The sequence below is a fragment of the Tasmannia lanceolata genome, unplaced genomic scaffold (genome assembly GCF_043159265.1).
Source record: "Tasmannia lanceolata isolate RefF3 unplaced genomic scaffold, GAP_Taslan_0.1 ptg000018l, whole genome shotgun sequence".
In the NCBI taxonomy this organism is placed as follows: Eukaryota; Viridiplantae; Streptophyta; class Magnoliopsida; order Canellales; family Winteraceae; genus Tasmannia; species Tasmannia lanceolata.
This window is the reverse complement of record NW_027518695.1, coordinates 69,395,741-69,414,775: the sequence shown is the minus strand read 5'-3', so window position 1 is coordinate 69,414,775 and position 19,035 is coordinate 69,395,741. Positions and strand designations below refer to the sequence as shown.

General features: G+C 37.7%; 1 protein-coding gene and 1 non-coding gene across 4 annotated transcripts; both read left to right on the top strand.

Moving 5' to 3' along the window:
- Positions 1-2,810: 2,810 nt before the first annotated feature.
- LOC143849790 (putative protein phosphatase 2C 55) lies at positions 2,811-17,302 on the top strand. 3 transcript variants are annotated; one of them, XM_077358985.1, is made up of 7 exons: positions 2,811-3,005; positions 4,443-4,498; positions 4,599-4,860; positions 4,987-5,388; positions 13,526-13,850; positions 14,732-14,881; positions 16,735-17,302. In XM_077358985.1, the coding sequence occupies exons 3-7, from the start codon at positions 4,622-4,624 to the stop codon at positions 17,023-17,025; spliced, it is 1,407 nt and encodes a 468-aa protein (XP_077215100.1). In that variant the 5' UTR covers positions 2,811-3,005; positions 4,443-4,498; positions 4,599-4,621; the 3' UTR covers positions 17,026-17,302. The 3 variants fall into 3 exon arrangements, with proteins under 3 accessions (XP_077215100.1, XP_077215098.1, XP_077215099.1); XM_077358983.1 differs by having other exon boundaries at positions 4,599-5,388; XM_077358984.1 differs by lacking the exon at positions 2,811-3,005 and adding an exon at positions 3,497-3,560 and having other exon boundaries at positions 4,599-5,388.
- Positions 7,528-7,619, top strand: LOC143852084 (small nucleolar RNA Z266). Its single transcript, XR_013236664.1, has one exon. It is a non-coding gene; the product is annotated as a small nucleolar RNA Z266 (small nucleolar RNA).
- Positions 17,303-19,035: the final 1,733 nt, after the last annotated feature.

The window sequence follows — 19,035 nt, the reverse complement described above, 5'->3', positions numbered from 1 at the left end:
TTCTCACTCTTTTCTGTAAAGTAAAATTTGATGGTAAATAATACATTACACTGTTGTAATTGATATAAGAAGGTTATAATTTAATTTCTCTTTGGCTTACTGTCGAAATGCCCGTTTCTTGCGATGTTCAATATACTTAGGGTATTGGGCCATTGAGGAACGATCTAAAATGAGTTGACCTCTTGCCTTGCGGTTGTTATGATGAACCATAGGTCTCACATATTTGCATTTATTTTGTGTAGCTTAATAATGTACACTAGCAGCAATGCTTGGAAGACTAAAGTGTACATTACCTTAACAAGTTTCTTCTTAACCTCTTTAGATGATAAAAATATGTTTTGTTCTTTATCGTTCTCTTGCATGACCTTACCCCAGTGTAAAAATCACAGGATTGCTCCATCCATCTGTTTTGTTCTTGGATTAAATTTTAATTTTTTCCCCCTTGATCTTAAATAGCCTCCAAACCGTGCATTGCACAGTTGGTCCCCTAGTATAAAATATAAGAGAGTACCTGAAAGATCCCACATCGGAAAGGGAGGAAAAGTTACTGGGCTATATATATGTGGATTTCTCATCTCCCTATGTAGACGCGTTTTCAGCATCCCCGGTTAGTGCTGCTGGAAAACAAAACCGGGAAGGGTAGATGACCCAGAACCGGACAATATCTACACAGGGGGGTCGGGGCGTGACATAATGGTATCAAAGCGAGACCTTCCATCTAGTACGGTGTGCCAGCGAGGACGCTGGGCCCTAAGGGGGGTGGATTGAAAGATCCCACATCGGAAAGGGAGGAAAAGTTACTAGGCTATATATGTGGATTTCTCCTCTCCCTATATAAACGCATTTTCAGCATCTCCAAGGGGCGGGCCCCACGAAGTGGGTCGGGCACGGTTAGTGCTGCTGAAAAACAAAACTGAGGAGGGTAGATGACCCAGAACCAGACAATATCTACACAGGGGGGTTGGGGCGTGACAGTACCTTCTTAAAAGATGTTATTCAAAGTACATATACTTTACAATACTATATACAAGCATGGTTTTAAATTTCGACCGAAATTCGAAATTTTGGGTTTCGGTGGAGACCGAAAGCGAAATCCGTAATACCCGAAGGTTACTTTATTTCGATCGAAATTTCAGTCCGAAATTAAGGAATATCAGAATATCACCAAAAAAAAAATCTAGATTATATTCATTATTTAATATTTTCCAGATGAAATTTCGGTAATTTCGGGCCGAAATTTTGTATGAGATAAAAATTATTTTATTTGATTTCGTTGGATTTTGTCCGAAATTTCATTTTCGGTAAGGATCGAAACTGAAATTTGAAACCATGTACCATAGGAGAAGAAAGTGCAAATAGAAAAGAAAACATGTGTCAAAATTCACAGATTCTAATCGCAGTCTGACATAGTTGGAGGGTGTGGATATACTGTATATTTCTAACCAAAAGAATTGAAGATCGTCAACTCAACTCTCTCTAATGACAAGTGTAAGACCACTGATCTCTCTCTCTCTCCCTCTCTCTCTCTCTCTCTCTCTCTCTCTCTCACAGTATTAGATGCTAAAAAACAAATGAAATTTAAGGGGTGGTGGTATATATGGGGCAGTGAGATTGCAAGAAAAATTGGGTAATAGACTTATTTTCTAATATTTTATATAAAAATATGCCTTCGGGAATATAAAATATAAGAGTGCCACCAATATGCAGTAGTAAGAGGCCACATTGTATTACGATGAGGCTATACCCCACTGAAGCATCCATCCATGACTGATAACACCCTTTTTCCTTTTGAACCAATGCTTTAGAAGTGTCCATGCCAAAATAGCACTGAGCACATTGGTGGATGTTGGTCAATTTTGTTCAAATTTAGGGGATGTTTGGATCTAGGAGTAAAATTATGGAATGTTTCCCATGAAAAAGAATAATTCGTAGAAAAAAAAAATCTAGGGTGTAGTAAAGTTGCAATTTACATTAAAAACATGAAAAAGTTTCAATTTTGGAAAAAAAGTAACCATGAAAAATGAGTTTACTAAATGGTAAAAAGCTTGAAAAGTTTTCAGAAAAATATTGGGAAATGACTTCAGAGCACCAATGTTTTGATAAACATGCCCTCCCATGTTATCGTGTAGTGTTTAAAGGGCTTGTAAGATCATTTTTTTTTAATGATGGAAATTTCATTAAAACGATAGAGATGGTCAAATAACAAAGATAATATAATAGAAGGAATGTATACAAGCAACCTCACAAACATATCAAGGTGGAAGAAAATCGTAAAGCTCTAGAGATTCCTAGTGAACTCCATTAGAAGGGCTTGTAAGAGCTTTTTGAGAACCCTAATATTCTGCTGACAACACTTTAAACACTACATGACAAACATGGGAGCGCATGTTTATCAAAACATTGGAGTGTTGAAATCATTTCTCAAAATATTTTCTACGGACAAAAATTTTCAATCCTAGCCACCTGATCGGTACAAGAAATGTACAGTTTGGATGATCAGGATCCTTCATCTTGGTGGCTTACAATAAACAATAGGATGATATGGTGGGCCCATTGGATAGTACGGCTAGGATTATCTACACGTACCACATGTAGGGTTCAGATTGGCCAGACATCCAAATTAAGTATTCCTTGGACCACATTTTGGATAGTATATGGCGGGAAAGGCCTGCGCTGTTGAAATGACTAAAATATCCTTGAGAGGAGTAAAGGGTGTTTTGGCAATTAGCACTTTACAAATTTAAGGCCATTTTGGTAATTTCATCTTCACAAATTAGGGTTTTATATCGCGTTTATAATACGTTCTTCTTCAGCTTCTAAGTAGGAAGAAAAAATCTTCTACTTAGTTCTACAAGATAAAACAAAACCCTAAAATAACATATAAGAGAAATACGAGAAAACCCTAGAACGCAAATTAGGGTTTGGAATTCTTCGAATCATTCCATACTCTACGGATCTGGAGAGTTAGAGTTTTGATAGATAGAGTCCTCGATTCTCCGAACCAGGTAAAATGCCGTGATCTCTGTAATTATAATTTTCCTGATTTTGATTTATTCGCAAAATTTTCTATTTTTTTCGATGATTTGGATCCATGGATTTTATAAACCAAGATTGTAAAATCATGGATTTTACAAAACTATATTTTTAAGCTAAAACCTAGGTTTTAAATCCTAAAACCTGGATTTTGAATGCGTAGATAAGGTTTCTTATCACTCTGTCTGGTACAATTTAGGTTTTAGCTTGTAAAATCGAGGATTTATAGACTATAGTAGTCCCACGATTTACAGCACTTTCTTGGAATTAACAAGCAACCTAAACTGACTCCATAAAAATAGAAACAAACAAATCATAAAGTCAAGATAAACTCTCCATGGAAATAGCAACAGAAACAGAGATAAAATCTGATTCTTTATTCAACGAACTTGACGTGGTAAAGCATGCTGCTCGACAGCTTGGCACATGGTTGGTGATGACTTTCAACATTTTGTCTATTTATTGGAAAAAAGTAACGTTCTCCAATAAATCTTTTTCAGGAAAACGAAATTTCTGTCAGAAATAAGGTAACGTTTCGACTTTTTTCAATTTCGATTTTGATTTCATTAACGACCAAAACCCAAAATTTCAGTCCGAAATTTGATTTCGGTCGAAATTTAAAACCTTGGTTGTATCTGGTTCTTATTTTTGTGTTTCTTTCGATTCGTTTGATTTTTTTTTTAATCTAGTGTTTCTTGATCAAGATACTATGTTCTGTTTTCTAGTTTGATTTGTGTTTCTATTGTTTCATAGGCAACCGATGTTATAATTATTTTTCTATATAAATTTCAGGACAGTTAAGACATTTTGCCTTTGTTATATTTTGTTTATCTCGGATTTCATAGTTTTTTTTTTCCTTGAACAGAATGAGATATTTTAGCTTTTATTTTGTAGTGATTAAATATTTTTTGGGTTTTGCTAAAGGGCACTCGTTAAGGTGCATTGGAAACATGTTTGTACGCACGTTTTGAGAATGTTTTGCGATTTTTATCAACCATTTACGACTTTTTCGTTGGAAATAAGTATGAAAACACATTCCCAATGCACCTTAACACATTCCTGGGCACTCGTTAGCAAAACCCATATTTTTTTTCTCCTAGGTTGCACACAATCCGGGATGGTTTAGGGTTTTTGCTTGGCATTTGGGTCCACATTAGCAAAACCCTTGTTTAGTTGCCCATATAGCATTTACATCCCAGGAAACTCCCAGGGATGTACCCTGGCTAATAATTGCAGGTCTGTTGATGTGTCACACACTCACACTTGTACCCTCCCTATGATATCCATACCAAAATCCACAAAAAGCTTCATGCTTTGTTTGTATTTTGTTTTTTTTTCTTTCACTCGAATTCTTACTTTTGCAGTCAGATTGTAACTCTCTTTCTTTTCGTGTATTTTATTTGTGTCAGGTTGTTAATTCAGCAGATGTTTCCATAGAAATCAGATGCAAGCTTCTTATTTATTGGTAACTCCTATTCGATTTATTGGAAGTTATGAGATTTTTTTTTTATATCTTGAGTTATCGAGTGGCAATTTTGTAAGTGAAATTCATCTTTTGGTAGCAGACTTCTTTGTTTACGAGGGTAAGATGCCATTTGCACATTTTTCGAGAGTGAACATAGCATTCCGATCCGGAGTCCAGAAACTGATCCAAGGGCAACAAGTGCTTGAAAGTTCGGTATATTTTTTGCTTGGGAGAGGAAGGTTGGTTGGGAATTCCAGATTCTCCCATTCTCTACCATTTCCGACTGTTGGGGAGGCGCATCTAGTTTCACGATTTGGAACTGGTTTCGCAAGATCTGACTCTTGTGCAACTGATCAACGAAGGTCGTTATCTATTGTTGGAGTGCTTTCTCGTACAGTTTCTATTCCTTCAGTGTCTGGTCCCTCTTGTCAGATTTGCTTATATCACATTGATCACCTAATCTCCAACTGTACCAGAAATTCTCCCAGGAATTCATTTCAGACGAAAATCATGACCACATATGGTTCTCCATCAACTAGAGCTGAATTGGGTAGTGCTTATCAGGAAAATTCAGCTTTGAAGTGTTGCCAACTATCAAACTTTGTGCCTCAAGCTACTCTTTCTTACACCAATAAAAGTCTTGACTATTGCAGACAAACAAGCATGAGATTGAGAAATCGAGAACCATGCGGGAGTAATCTGGTTTTTGGGTATTTCTTGTCTGATGTAATTGGAAGGAGTTGGAAGTCTAATCTGTTCAGTCTCACAGACGCGAAAGACTTCCAGAGCTCATGTTCCGCACCGTGTTCTGCAGGGGCCGCTCCCGATGTGTCTTTTGATGGCTCTGCACGAGAAGAGCAGCATGGGAGTTCTGTTGCTTCTTCTGACCAGTATGTTCTCTGAACTTATATACTGTCATTCTTGCTTTCTTTATCTATCTTTTATTATTATTACTACTACTATTGCAGTAGCAGTAGCAGTTGTTGGTGTGCATTTGTGAATACATCTCATTGGTGGTGTTCATGGTCACTCGACTTTTTTTTTTCATCATTGTTTTCATCACTTTTTTTTTTCTCTTAAAACAGAGTCTGTTTGGATGGGGTTCAATGATATGAAGGGATAGAATATGGAATTTATGAGGTTAATAGAATTGCGAATCATAGAATGAAGCTGGGCCCGGAATAAATGGTTTTATTTCTTCCAGATATTGTGGGATACTTTCTTTTCTTTCATTCTAGTGCAATTAACCCATGACTGACTATACTGGATAACTAGATGAAAAGGTGTCATTGGGTCTATCACTCCAACATGGGTAGAAACTAGAAACATTTATGAAAGAGAGATGTTCAAAATTTTTTTATGAAAGAGAGCTGCTAGGTAGAGACTCATTTCTGCCTTTCAATGGGGTCCCTAACACCCCTCCCTACATGTGTTCAACAACACATTAATAACTGCTTCACAATAAAAAGACACCCCTTTTTCGATTAAATGCCAACATTGCCTTACCTTACTTTAAAAAAAATAAAAAAATAAAAAACATAGACCTACCTTGGCACAGATGACAACACAAGGATGGATGTTTGGGAAAATCCTAAAACAAACTGATCTTTGTATCATTTCCCGTTGAAGAATAGAAATGCCCAGCTTTGAAGTTATTTTTTCAAATCCAATTCATTAATTTTACAGTCACCCAATGGCAAGTTTGTTTGTCAATAGTGTTAAATATCTTTTTTCTTTTTTGACATGTGAAAAAACTACATCAATGATGTAGTGCAACCTCATATTGAGGTTGAAGATGAAGTGGATCAACATGTGCAAAGGATGCAACATCCAAAAGCTTGTTTAAACATATGCAAGATGAGCATTGAGCCAAGATGGGCATTGTTCATAACCCAGAAATGGACTAGCGGCAGATACCAAAGAAGAATGGAAAAGCTATTGTTCGTCTGACAAGATTTGACGCAAGGCCCATTCTCTGTACCAAAGGATCATTTTATTTTAGTTATATTGTTCTAAATGGGTCTTTTAGTTGGGTGGGCTTCTCCTTGTCCATTAATGAAACTTTGTCATTAAAATAAAATGAGTCCTTTAAGTGGTTTTCGCTTCACTTGGATTTCTTTCTATTTTAATTCTCTATTTTGTATTCATTGATCTTATGCATAGCCTTTGGAATCACCTTCCCCTTCTTGTCCCTTTTAAATATTTTGATTTTAAAAAGGGTTTTGTGTAGAACTCTTTCGCAACCAATTAAGGCTTATTTTCCCAATCTGTTGTTATGGGTTTCTTTTTGCATTTCATTTTGTTATCTTTTTCATTTATAGGTTTTGTTCTTTTTTCTTCGTGGGTTTTGTCCCTCTGCCCTTGAGTTTCTTTCTATTTCACACCACAGTTTTGTATATCTTTACTTATGCGTGGCCCTTAAGATCGCCTTCCTTTTTCCTATGGAAGCGTTTCGAGTCATAGCTGCGCTACATTGATTTCAGGGTTTCTTAGAGTTTCTCTTTGAGACCTTTCTTCCTCCTTTATTGTTTCCTTTGTGTGGCATCTCAAGATTGGCATTCTTCTGCAAAGTCCTAGGAAGAATAGTTATGCTATTTGTCTCTAGTGATTTTGTCATGGGGTTTTTGCCAATGAATGTTGAAATGGTTCACCCACAAAGGTGGAGGATATTTAGCTGGATTTGTTCCATTTTTTACTTCATTTATTTTTAGGAAAATGATGTCCACACTCCCTTGTTTTAATAATGGCACTATTTTTTTTGCATGCTTCCGATTAACTATAAAGGGTTGTAAAATTCCCAAAAAGCTATCAATACCCAACTTGAAAAGTATTTAATGAAATAATGAGTGGCACTATCAAAATAAGGAATTGCATTTTTCATTTTTCCTCATTTTATCTTCAGTTGTATTGAATAATTTTACATAAAGAGCACCATATTTAATACGAAATTTTGCTTGTTATTTAATTTTATTTTGTAATCTATGGAACCCATGTTTTTTTTTGTTTGGCATCCTTACTCCCAAGCTCCAGCGTGGCAAGAGTGATGAATCAATTAGATGTGAGGAGAATTTCCCTTATGAACTTAATTGTTGAGGCATATATTGATCATGAATTGTCACTTCTGTGGCTATCGTTGCTTTGTTGTTCTTCTTCGTGCGTATTTTTTAGGCTTATATCTTCAATCGTGTTATTTTATTGCCTTCTTTTCTTTTCTGTCTTTGTCGATAGGGAGCTGATTCCCACGCCCCATTTTTTTTCCTATGGATGCCCCTTTTCCTCAAGTTTTTTACTAGATTACTGGATAGATCCTTCCGTCCATTCATCGCTTTAAAAGGGGTTCATAGCTACACCGTTTGATAATTTAGTTATTATTTATTCAAGAATGATAGGAATCCCCTCACGGCTTCTCCCCCAACACAATGCCCTTTGCCTTTCAAGAAACCCATTTGAGACTTGTGATATGCCATGGCTGGAAAATGGAAAGCTTTCTCAAATGCCCCTCGGGAGAAGCAATGGTGGCCAGAATTGTGAGGCCTGCAAGATCTATCTATTTTGTTGTCGTAAATGGGAATTCTATGACTTCGTAAGTTTAGCTGAGTCTGCAACCTGCTTGAAGTAGGTATTTCACATTCAAAATCAACTTTATGGCTGACAGACGAATTATTTGGTGATCAAAAGTATCTTATCCTCCCTTTAGAACTGATATCCGCATCCCCTCCTTTTTCTGCGGGTGAACTTTTACTTAGGTTTTCAATTAGATTACTAAACATACCTTGCTAATCACTCATCATTTTAAATGAAGGGTTGATGGTTACATTCTTTCACATTTTAGGTGCAATTTTTATGTAAGAATGGTAGGCATGCCCTCGAGGCTTCTTCTCCAGCATCTTTTCCCTTCGAGAAAGCTTTTTGAGATTAACTTCTATGATAAGCCATGGCTGCAAAATTGGAAGCTTTCTCAAATTCATCTTCAGGAGAATCCCTATCTGCAAGAACTGTAAGGCTTGCAAGATCCTTCTATACCCCACTATCTTGGAAAGACTAAAGAGTTTGGTGACTTTGTAAGTTCAACTGAGTTTGCAGATGATGCAAAGCATGGTTCAAAATATTGATATCATACCGGCCCTATCTATTGGAACGTATCTGTGTCCATCAAGGCCAACACGATATTTGACCATATGTCGGAGGCTAAAATAAATTTGCAGTAATATTATCTGGGTAAGGCCGATACGATATTTGATCATTTTCCGGAGGCTAAAATAAATTTGCAGTAATATTAGCTGGGTATCGGTTGTATCAACCAACACATTGACTATATCCCCCATATCGTACCATTCAAAAAAAAAAAAAAATAAAATAAAAAATTCCTCATATCATCAATATGCTGTCATATCTCCCCCTTTTTCCAGGGTTCTCGGCCCTTTTTCAGGGTTGTAGGCCATTTGTTCTTCAGTTCCGGGAGTCACCATCTATTCATCTTCTTCTGTTCTTTACCTTCTTTACTCATTCGATATGGAACCCCAACTACTTCTATATGTTCTTTATGTGTTTGATAGTTCCTGGTTCCTCATACTGCAATTGGAAGCTCTTTCTGTCTGTCATCGCCACAACAAGAGCAAGCCCAAGCCACAACAGATTTCTGACCGCAAAGGCCCAGTAGGGCTTTGAGTCTCTCAACCAACACCTTGTCTCTTCTTTAACTGGTAAGGTGAGTCTCTCCAGATCTTTGCATCTTTCAATCTTTCCTTGTGTTGTTTTGGTAAAGCAAAACCCTAAAATTCCATGTGATTTAAATGATGCAAAACCCTAACACCATATATTGTTGTGACGTGAGGGCCACAACTTTAAGTCCTAAAATACCCCTCCCCACTCTTTATAGCTCTAGATGCCGTCTCCTTTGGATTAGTACCATGTCAAGATCATTCGTTGCAATCGTTGCATATTGGTCCCCCACTAGTTCAAGATCAATCTTTGCATTGTTGGTCCCACATGAGGATGTCTGTGTAATTTAGACTGTTGATCTTGTGGCCCATCATGAGATCACCCATTGGGATGGGTCCATGCGGAACGAACATTTCCTCTGTAACATAAAAGCTTCACAAAAGCAACCATTGATTTTCAGGGCTTAATCTCGTTTGTTTTCATTTTTCTTTTTCTTTATATTTGACCATTTCGGTCTTTCCGGCTGTTGGCCCTTGTGAATAATGAAATTACTATCCAAAGTAAAAAAATATCTTACGGATGGGATTTCTGTTCAATATGGGATGGGAACTATGATGATGGCCTATGATGGCCTACGAGATCAATTGCCTTGATTACACATGGGACCCAAAATATGATCATTAATGTTGATCCAAATCAACAATTGTTTTTTATGGCCCTTTATCTATGGATAGAATGCTCATTAGGCATGGGACCAAAATCATGTAGGTCGCCCCATGATGGCTTACAAGATGGGATGTTTGTTCACCATAGGACTAGAGCCATGTGGGTCACCTCATGATATCGTACAAGATCAGCAGCCTTGATTCCGCATATATGTCCTCATATGTGACGCAAAAAGTGATTTTTAGCCTTGATTTGATATCTTTGAATTTTGTACCCCTTTTTATCTTATGGATTGTGTACTAATTTAGCATGGGACAAGAAACATGTGGGCCTCCTCATGATTGCATACAAGACCAATGTTCTTGATTACTCATGCATGTCCTTGCATGATCACAAACTCATGTTATCTTTTTCCTAAGCTTTATGTTAATAATCTTATTATTTGGTATGATCAAAATATGCTTTAGTTTAATAAACATATTGTTGCACTAAACTTTATGTTATAAACTAAATATTTACAAAAAGTATTGAATGATCAAAATAAATAATTGTAAAATGTAAATAGTAATTTTTAATTAAATTAAAATATGAAAATAATATACGTCATAATAAAATTATTTAATTGCTTCAAGCCCTCGTTCTTCGCATCTGTTTAGAGTTTGGAGAATCCCTGCACCGCCTAGAGTATGCGTGTTCGGGTGGATTGCTTTCCAGGATAAGATTCTGACAGTTGATCACCTGCGTAACCGTAAGACACTCCGTGTGGAGGTAGGGGAATAAGTAGATAACTTGCTTCTTCATTGCATAATTGCTAGATATGTGTATAGAAATGTTTAAAAACTCGTTGACTTGGAACTCACCCGAGTCGACCCCCTTTTACCATGCCACGTTACATGTTGCACCACATCCGCTTTTCGTGTTTTACCCTACAGAGTCAATGAAAGCTCCTTTGACTCTCCCGAATTATGACTGCATCAACCATGTTCTTGGCCGCGTCCGTGCTGAGTCGACAAGGATTTTTTCTTGGCTGTGTTCCGCGTCACATCCTCGTTTTTAAACACTGGTATAAGGTCTCTTCTTGGGAGATTCACTATGTCATGGGATTTACGTCGCATATTATCTGCTCTTTGGACAGTTGGTATTTGTGCCTTTGCCCATGAAAGGGAGGGTCCTTTGGAGGGTGGCGTTGCTAGCCACTATTTGGGTTCTTTGGAAATAGAATGACAGTGTTTTAAAAAACATTTCCAAAGGCCTGTGTTTTGAGTAGATGAATTTTATTTCAATTATCATATCGTAGGTATGGATTTTATCTTTAAATTCCCCTCTAACACAGACCTCTGGCAGAGCTGGAAGTAGATTTGCTTTTGCAAGGAAAGGAGTGATGGTTTCCTCTAGATCACATGTGGGTTAAGCTAAACTTAGATGAATTAAGCGTTGGTAATCCTGGGCCAACTCGTGTTTTTTTTTTGGTGGTGGGGGGTTGTTCTCAGAGATGGGCCGTGTCTACCAGATGAGCTTTTTCAGGGCCCATTGGGATTAAGGACTATTGAAGTAGAATTGAGGACGGTTCTGTAGGCATTCAATATAGCTGACAATAGACATTTGAACAAGCTAGTTGTGGAGGGAGACTCTCAAAGTCATAAGATCACCAGAGGGGAGTCAACCCCGCCCTTTGAGATTCGCATTTTTTTTAGAAGGTAACTTTTTCTTCCTGTAAAATGACAACTGTTACAGACCAAAAAGGGGGGCGAGAAGTCCCCAGTTCAAGAAATACTGTAACCCAACCCGAAACGTGAGGTTCATCCCATATCCCCAAATGGTTGGACCTTCTCCATCTGCATCTTATTGACTCTCGATTTTGCCAACTCGTCCGCTTTGTCGTTGGGCGATCTAAGCATGTGAGAGAAACGGGGACGCAATCGGATAGATGAACAGTCCCGGATCTCTAAGATAACTGTCAAACCACTCTCCCATGGCAAAACATTGGGATTCGTGGAATTGATTGGAGTGTTCCAATCATAGGCAGATGTAGATCTGATTGGATCTGGCGATCTACCAAGGTTTGATGACGGTCGGGTCGATCTGACAATGATAAATAGAGAGAGATGTAATCTTGCAAATTGGATGGTTCAGAGATCTGATCTCGAATTTAGACCTAAGCTCTGAATTATCTTGAATTTATGATATGGTATGAGAAGTTTAGAACAGGATTTTATCTGAAAATTTGGTCACGATCGGACTGTTGGATCGGAAGATATGAGATCTACAATAAATTGATTTTCAAGACAGTTTCTTGATCCTTAGATCGGATCAAGTACGAGATTCAAGAATCAGCTAAGATGATTTGAAAATTAAGAGGAAAAGGTTAAAATGGTGAATTTGAAAGGTTACGGGAATTTGGAGAAGGGTGAGTTGAAATGGGTAAGGGAAAAGGGGAAGGGATGAGTTGAAAGGGGTTAGGATAGGAGGGGAAATGAAATGAAAAGAATCGGGAATTACATTACTTGGAATCACTCCAGATTACCTTAAGGCTTTATACTCGTGGCGTCACAGGTTATTCACATCACGATCTATCCCACTTAGAAGAATCCTAAGACTATAGCCTAACAACTTCTAAATCTACTAGAATTCTAAATCAAATCTGTTTTTTATTGAACACTAAGGCCATATCTGGCAGCCAGTAATTTTTTTCATGATAAATGGGTATCTCCAAGTGGAGAGAGAGGGGTAGGGCAGTGGGCAAAGGAGAGAGATTTTGGAGGGCATGATCGAGATGAGCGTGGGAAGTGGCTAAAAATCAGGAAACTAGTGTCTTCAAGTGATAGAAGTGGCTAAAAATCAATCAGCTAAAATTGATTTTTAGCAAATTCATGGTAGCCAGATGTCCCCTAAATAAATGAAGCATATCCATCTAGAGAAAGGACTCACCTTTGCCAACCATAGATGGACCCTCCCTACATGCCGACAACCCATAAGGAGGGGGAATTACCCATTTTCGAAATCTTGGTCCAAGCCAAACGACAGAAATATCCTCGCCCTTGCAGCTGACTATTCCTTGGGCTTACTCATGGGAATGTGGCCCATGTCCTCAAAGGGGAATAGCCTTGGGATGGCTTGGATCTATCATTTCAACCAGCTTTTTTATGCTGTATTTTCTATTTGTCGTACACGTGTTATTACAATTTTTAGGGGTTATTTATGCCATTTTGTATTTCTCATTTTTATTTTTTAGAAATAGATATTTCCTTCTTTTTTTATTTCATGCATTTATATCACTTACATATACATCTTTTCTTTTTCCTTTTTTCTTCAAAAAGATATTTCACATAAACTTCCCCAAATAATTACAGACTCAGATCTTCAGTCTGTTTTTGAGTTGGCTGAGTCATAGCACCCCTATGGTGAGTTCGTAGTTCTTGTTAACAATGTGTAGATTTGTTCTCATTCTCCTTGGTGAGTCATTTCCTTTTCTCTAAAGCCAAAATTGCCCAAGAAAGGCACATGATCTGCCTTTGCGACGTGCCACTTTTCTTACATTTTATCCATTATTTTAAATGGCCGGCTATGAATTGTGACTAACCATGCATTGCAAAAATTTTGACGTGATTTCCCCTTGGGATATGAACTTAAACATCATCTTACAGGTTTATAATCTCCATCTCAAACTAATTTATGTTGCTTGGCTTTTTTTAACTACAGGAAAATTCTAGGTGAGAGATCCTTAAGATTGCTTTCAGGATCGTCTTACCTACCACACCCAGATAAGGAGGAGACTGGTGGAGAGGACGCACACTTCATATGTATAGACGAGCAAGCTATAGGTGTCGCTGATGGTGTTGGCGGTTGGGCTGATCTGGGCATTGATTCCGGACATTATGCTCGAGAACTCATGTCTCATTCAGTTAGTGCAATTCAACAGGAGCCAAAAGGTTCCATTGATCCTGCGAGAGTATTGGAGAAAGCCTACTCAAGCACCAAAGCCAAAGGATCCTCAACGGCATGCATTATAGCTCTTACTGAACAGGTTTGCAATTTCTAGATTTCACATGTCCTTGTGATAAAGTCTATTCAAATTTCATGTGGATTTTGTATGCAATAGATTTGCCATTGCTGATCTACCACACAGCAAATCTTGGAGCATCATCCATTTTACCAGAGTGATCGATAGTAATGGCCCACAATTTATACCAATCAGATGATCCTACTGATGTGGGCCGCGGGAGAGAAATAGAAAAATAGGGGAAGTAGAATAGAAGAAGAAGTGAAGAAGAGAAGAAGAATATAAGAAGAAGAGGAGAATAGAAATTAGGGGAGAAGAGGAGAAATCTGTAGAGGGGAGGAGAATCTGAATCCACTTCAATTAATCATCAAACTAATAATCCCTAATACATCCCTAATACATGAGGGCCATATATAGGCAATTGAAATAAAATTCCATGCAAAATAAATAAATTTCGTAATTCTAAATAACATGAAAAATAAAGGCCCTAAAACTAAATACCATGGAACTAAAAATCCTAGAAACTAAATAACATAGAAATAAATTCGTAAAAGTCCTAATGGGCAAATATGTCTCTTATTGGGCCTACAATCTCTATCACCTACTCATTTCATCAATAGACATTTCCCCATTGAATGTGAAACCCCATTCCCATGCCACTGACCAGAGAACAGTTAGGATTGTGTGTTTTGGGTTTGACCCCCGCTACAAGGCTTTTTCTGTGAACGGCTTAGATACCATTCTTGTTGCCACGTGATAGAGTAGAAATCGGCTGCAAAAGAATTCTTTAATCGACCATCACTTAGTATTTCTGTTTTCTAGCTATTGTTGTGCGTCATATTTCTGTTTTATTTATTTCTTGGAAAGTAATCTAGTCAGTGCTAATCTATTCTTTCCGAGTGCAGGGACTTCATGCTGTAAACTTAGGAGATAGTGGGTTTATAGTAGTTAGGGATGGATGCACCATCTTTCGATCCCCTGCACAGCAACATGATTTCAATTTCACATATCAACTTGCATGCGGCAGTGAAAGTGATCTTCCGAGTTCTGGCCAGGTCAGTTGATTAACTACTCTTTCCTCTTTCCCATTGGAGGATGCATCATGACTACATAGATGATGGGTTTCTAAATGCCTGAGTGCTATTTAAGATAAATGAGTGTAATTAATGTGAATATCCCTTTCCCTATCGCATGAATATAATGCTTATTTTTGTTGATTTTTCACTTTTAATGAGAAAAGCTTACATTCAAACACCTCAAAGAAAGGTAGTACTTCAGTGGTAGTATTAGCATCCATGATGCCATGTTTTATCTTCTACAAATTTAGAAACTTGCAAGACACTTGAACCCAAACTTGTGTCAAGTCAACTCCACTTTTACTGAATTTTTTGATTCAAGAGAACTCAAAGCAAGTTCTTTTGAGTTTGCAACAGAGGTTTACAATCTGCTGGGTTTTTTCACTTCGGCATGGATCGTTACGAATTTGATTTATTCAACCACATTCTAGTTTGTTTGGACAAAATTATGGATAGTTTTCTGTGTTCTAACATTTTCTACCAAGTTTTTCGATCTCTTGGTAATTCTTATTTTTGGCTCCTAGGTCGAGTATTTATCCTACTCAATTCAAAGGAGTTGTAGGGAAAGCCCTATTTAAGTATTGATTGACTTTTTAAACTGGAGATGGGACTTGGGATTAGGTCTGTTAGGTCTTTTCTCTGAAAGTTTGATTTGAGTTTTCTTTGTTTCTTTTGATGTTTGAAGATCTCAACCGAGCTTCTTGATCTCTGGAAGTTATTTGAGTCCTCTTGCTTGTTGACCCATTTTTATTCAAGTCGAAACCCAGTTGCAGAACAACTCAGCCAGAGAATCCTTTCCTTGGGTTGTTGGCCCAGGTGGCTTCCACTGACTTTCAATTCTTCAAAGCTAAATTTCTTGTCCATGGGTAATGTGGGCCCAATCGGTATAGGAATCTCTTGGGTGAGGTGAGGATCGCTTTTCCTAGACTGAGTGGGAGGTGTGATTCTATGAAGGCCGAGGTGCGTGCTGTACTTATAGGGGGTTTAGGCTTTATTCGATGGTGAGCCTCGTTCAATGTCATTGCCTGGGTCACTGGTTCTTTGGGGTCCGTAGATGTTTGCTAATTTCATCAACAAAATGTAAACTTGTGGGACATTTGAATGACTTGATAGCTTTATTTTTATCCAAGTATATACAAGCTAGATATTTGGGTGATCAGTGCTTATGGTAGGGGTGTAGCTCGGGTCTTTTTTTGGGAATTCGGGTTGAGCTTTTACCCATGTTACATGGATTCTTCTAAATGGTCAGCAAAGAATCCGTGTTGGACACGTCTCAGATTCCAGTACTTCAAGATTCTTTATGAGGCACTCTTTTATCTGTGTTTTCTGAATTCTACTAGCACAACCTTACAATTATCATATGTTTTGAATTTTACCAATCCAAAAAATAAGTTTCTTAAATGAAAATAAAATACTATATATTTTTGAATGGTAAAATAAAATATTAATCTGTTCAACATATTAATTTTTTAATATATTACTCGATATGACCATATTTTTTTGTAAAAAATTAAAATTTGAGAATGGATTAAAAATTTAAAATATTTTGGTGAATCCACGAATTGTCCTTTTTGATGTTTGCTACCCATGTTAGATTCCAACACTTGTATCCGTATTGATGCAACATAGGCTTTTACCATAAATTCAGGTCGGTTTCGCGTAGTTCCTTTTTCTTTTTAGCAAAAGCTCCACCTGTCCCCTTCCCAAATTGTCCCCCGCTACTTTAAGGACCTAAGCCCCAGACACAAACCTGTTTTTTTTTTTTTCACTTATAAGATGTTAAGATTTCCTCTAATCCATCTTTTATTTGGATGTCTGAACCCTTAAACCAGGTATTTACAATCCCTGTTGCATCGGGGGATGTCATAATTGCCGGAACAGATGGGCTGTTTGACAACTTATACAACAACGAGGTGACCGCAGTTGTGGTTCACGCCATTAGAGCCGGTTTGGGTCCTCAGGTGACTGCGCAGAAGATAGCAGCCTTAGCACGACAGAGGGCACTGGACAAAGACCGACAGACTCCATTTTCTACGGCGGCCCAAGATGCTGGATATCGCTATTACGGTGGTAAGCTCGATGACATCACTGTTGTCGTTTCCTACATCACCACCTCCATTTAAAATCTTTTGGTCTCTTATCTCCTCTTCCCTCCCCCTGTATATTTTCTAGTTTCAGAAGTAGAGTTTGTCTTGTAAGAGAGAGGGAGCTTTTGTTGGTCTTCTGAAATTATAACTCTCAGTTTGTAACAGGAAGCCTTTATGTATTCCTGATGTGGGAGTTTCAGCTTTTCGTGTATTAGGTTGTGGGAGTGTTCTTGAGCTGTAATTCAGTCATCTTCTTGTTTGGATGGCAACAAAAGCATTTCTAATGGATAGTCTTTCCTTGGAATTTTCTTAATTCCACGATTTAGAGCATGGGCTATATGGTTAGCGTGAGTTTGGAGGGATATAGTAAACAAAAATGAAGGTCCCTCTGTAAGTAAAAATTGAGCAGAGTTGGTTTAATTCATCTTTTCTTATGTGTCAACAAAGTACTAAAATTTGTAAATCGAATTTTTTTTCCAGGATTTCCTGCATTTCCAAATTACACATGAAAAAGGTGACTCAAACCACTATAGTTCAGAGGGACCTTCAATTTTTAGCGCTATCCTTCTATATAAGCCATAACTATATCCTTTTTTTAGGCAACATGCTTTTCTTGCAATCTAATTTCGTTGTATGGCTATAGATATTGGCACTACCATATAACAGTTGCATAAACGGCTTGTCTTTTCTGTTTTAATTGGCTTGTAAGAGCTTTTTGGGAGTTGTAATAACGTCTCAGAGCTGCATAAATAATAAAAGGGGATTTGCTAGTATCCATCACAGAAGGCATTTGGTGGATGGGCTGTTGCATTTGAGAGCAGCCAAACAGGTGGATTTTGTCTTCATTCGTGAGATGGCTGCTCTCACATGCTCTCACATGCGACAGTCCATCCGCTAAATGCAGTCTGTGATGGGCAGTAGCAAATCCCTAATAAAAGACGATGAGTTAGTGCAATTATCAGAACATGGAAGTGCCAATATCAGTAGCCTTGCCAAAATAAGTTACTCTTATTAATATTTCCCTCACTACTGGTGCTTGGTCATGTAATTGGGATTGGAATTCCTACGCTTTGATTAGAACTGATATCCGGTGGGCGACAACTTTATTCCCAATCTTACCATTTCTGTTGTAACTTGGGTCGGATGAGTTAAGATTTTTCATGGGAAAACCGGATAGACTTATAAATCCAGTGCTACCCCCAGATGGTTTTTCTGATTGAATCAGGGTTTTACATACTGCAACATGATTTCCACCCTAGTCCCACTTTGTGATGAGTTGGCTCAACAAATACATGTTGCACTCTGATTTCTTCATATGAAAAGTAACTTAATTTCATCACAAGCTTTTGACATTCTAACAGAACATGAGGAATCCATGAAGAGATGACATTCATAGAAACCCAAAAAACTTAGAAGAACTAAGACTCAGATTAGAAAATGCAAATGTAGAAAAGGAAAACCATATGAGGCAATTGGGACATTGACAAACACACATTAAAGAGCACTCCCTCTAATTCCCCCTTTAGCAATCCATCCATGAAGAGATGACATTCATATAAACCCAAAAAGCATAGAAGAACAGAGAAGGAAAACCAGATGAGGCAATTGGCATATTGACAAACACATTAAAGAGCACTCTCTAATTCATCCCTTGAGCAATCTATCCACGAAGAGATTACATTCATACACTCAAGCATATTGACAAACACATTAAAGAGCACTCTCTAATTCATCCCTTGAGCAAATTTATCCATGAAGAGATGAGATTCATACACTCAACTCAACTAAGCCTTTGTCCCAAAACTAATTGGGGTAGGCTAATGAATCCTTTAGAAAATTTTCATGAAGAAGGGAAGCATCTACCCTGTTTAAATTGACTAAGTCTAATCCTGACACTAGTTGGGTTCGTCTACAAGGTTTATTTTTCATCTACTTTCTCCTATCCAAGGCCATGTTCTCTGCTATGTTCCTAGCCCTCAAGTCTTCTCTCACTGTTTCTACCCAAGTTATTTTCGGTTTGCCCCTACCTCTTTCTACTTCATCAAC

Excerpts from the sequence above, each read along its gene's own strand:
- LOC143849790 (XM_077358983.1), top strand. The coding sequence starts at position 4,622 with ATGCCATTTGCACATTTTTCGAGAGTGAACATAGCATTCCGATCCGGA. Across the intron at positions 5,389-13,525 it reads TCTGTTGCTTCTTCTGACCA|GAAAATTCTAGGTGAGAGAT; the intron begins GTATGTTCTCTG and ends TTTTAACTACAG. Across the intron at positions 14,882-16,734 it reads ATCTTCCGAGTTCTGGCCAG|GTATTTACAATCCCTGTTGC; the intron begins GTCAGTTGATTA and ends CCCTTAAACCAG.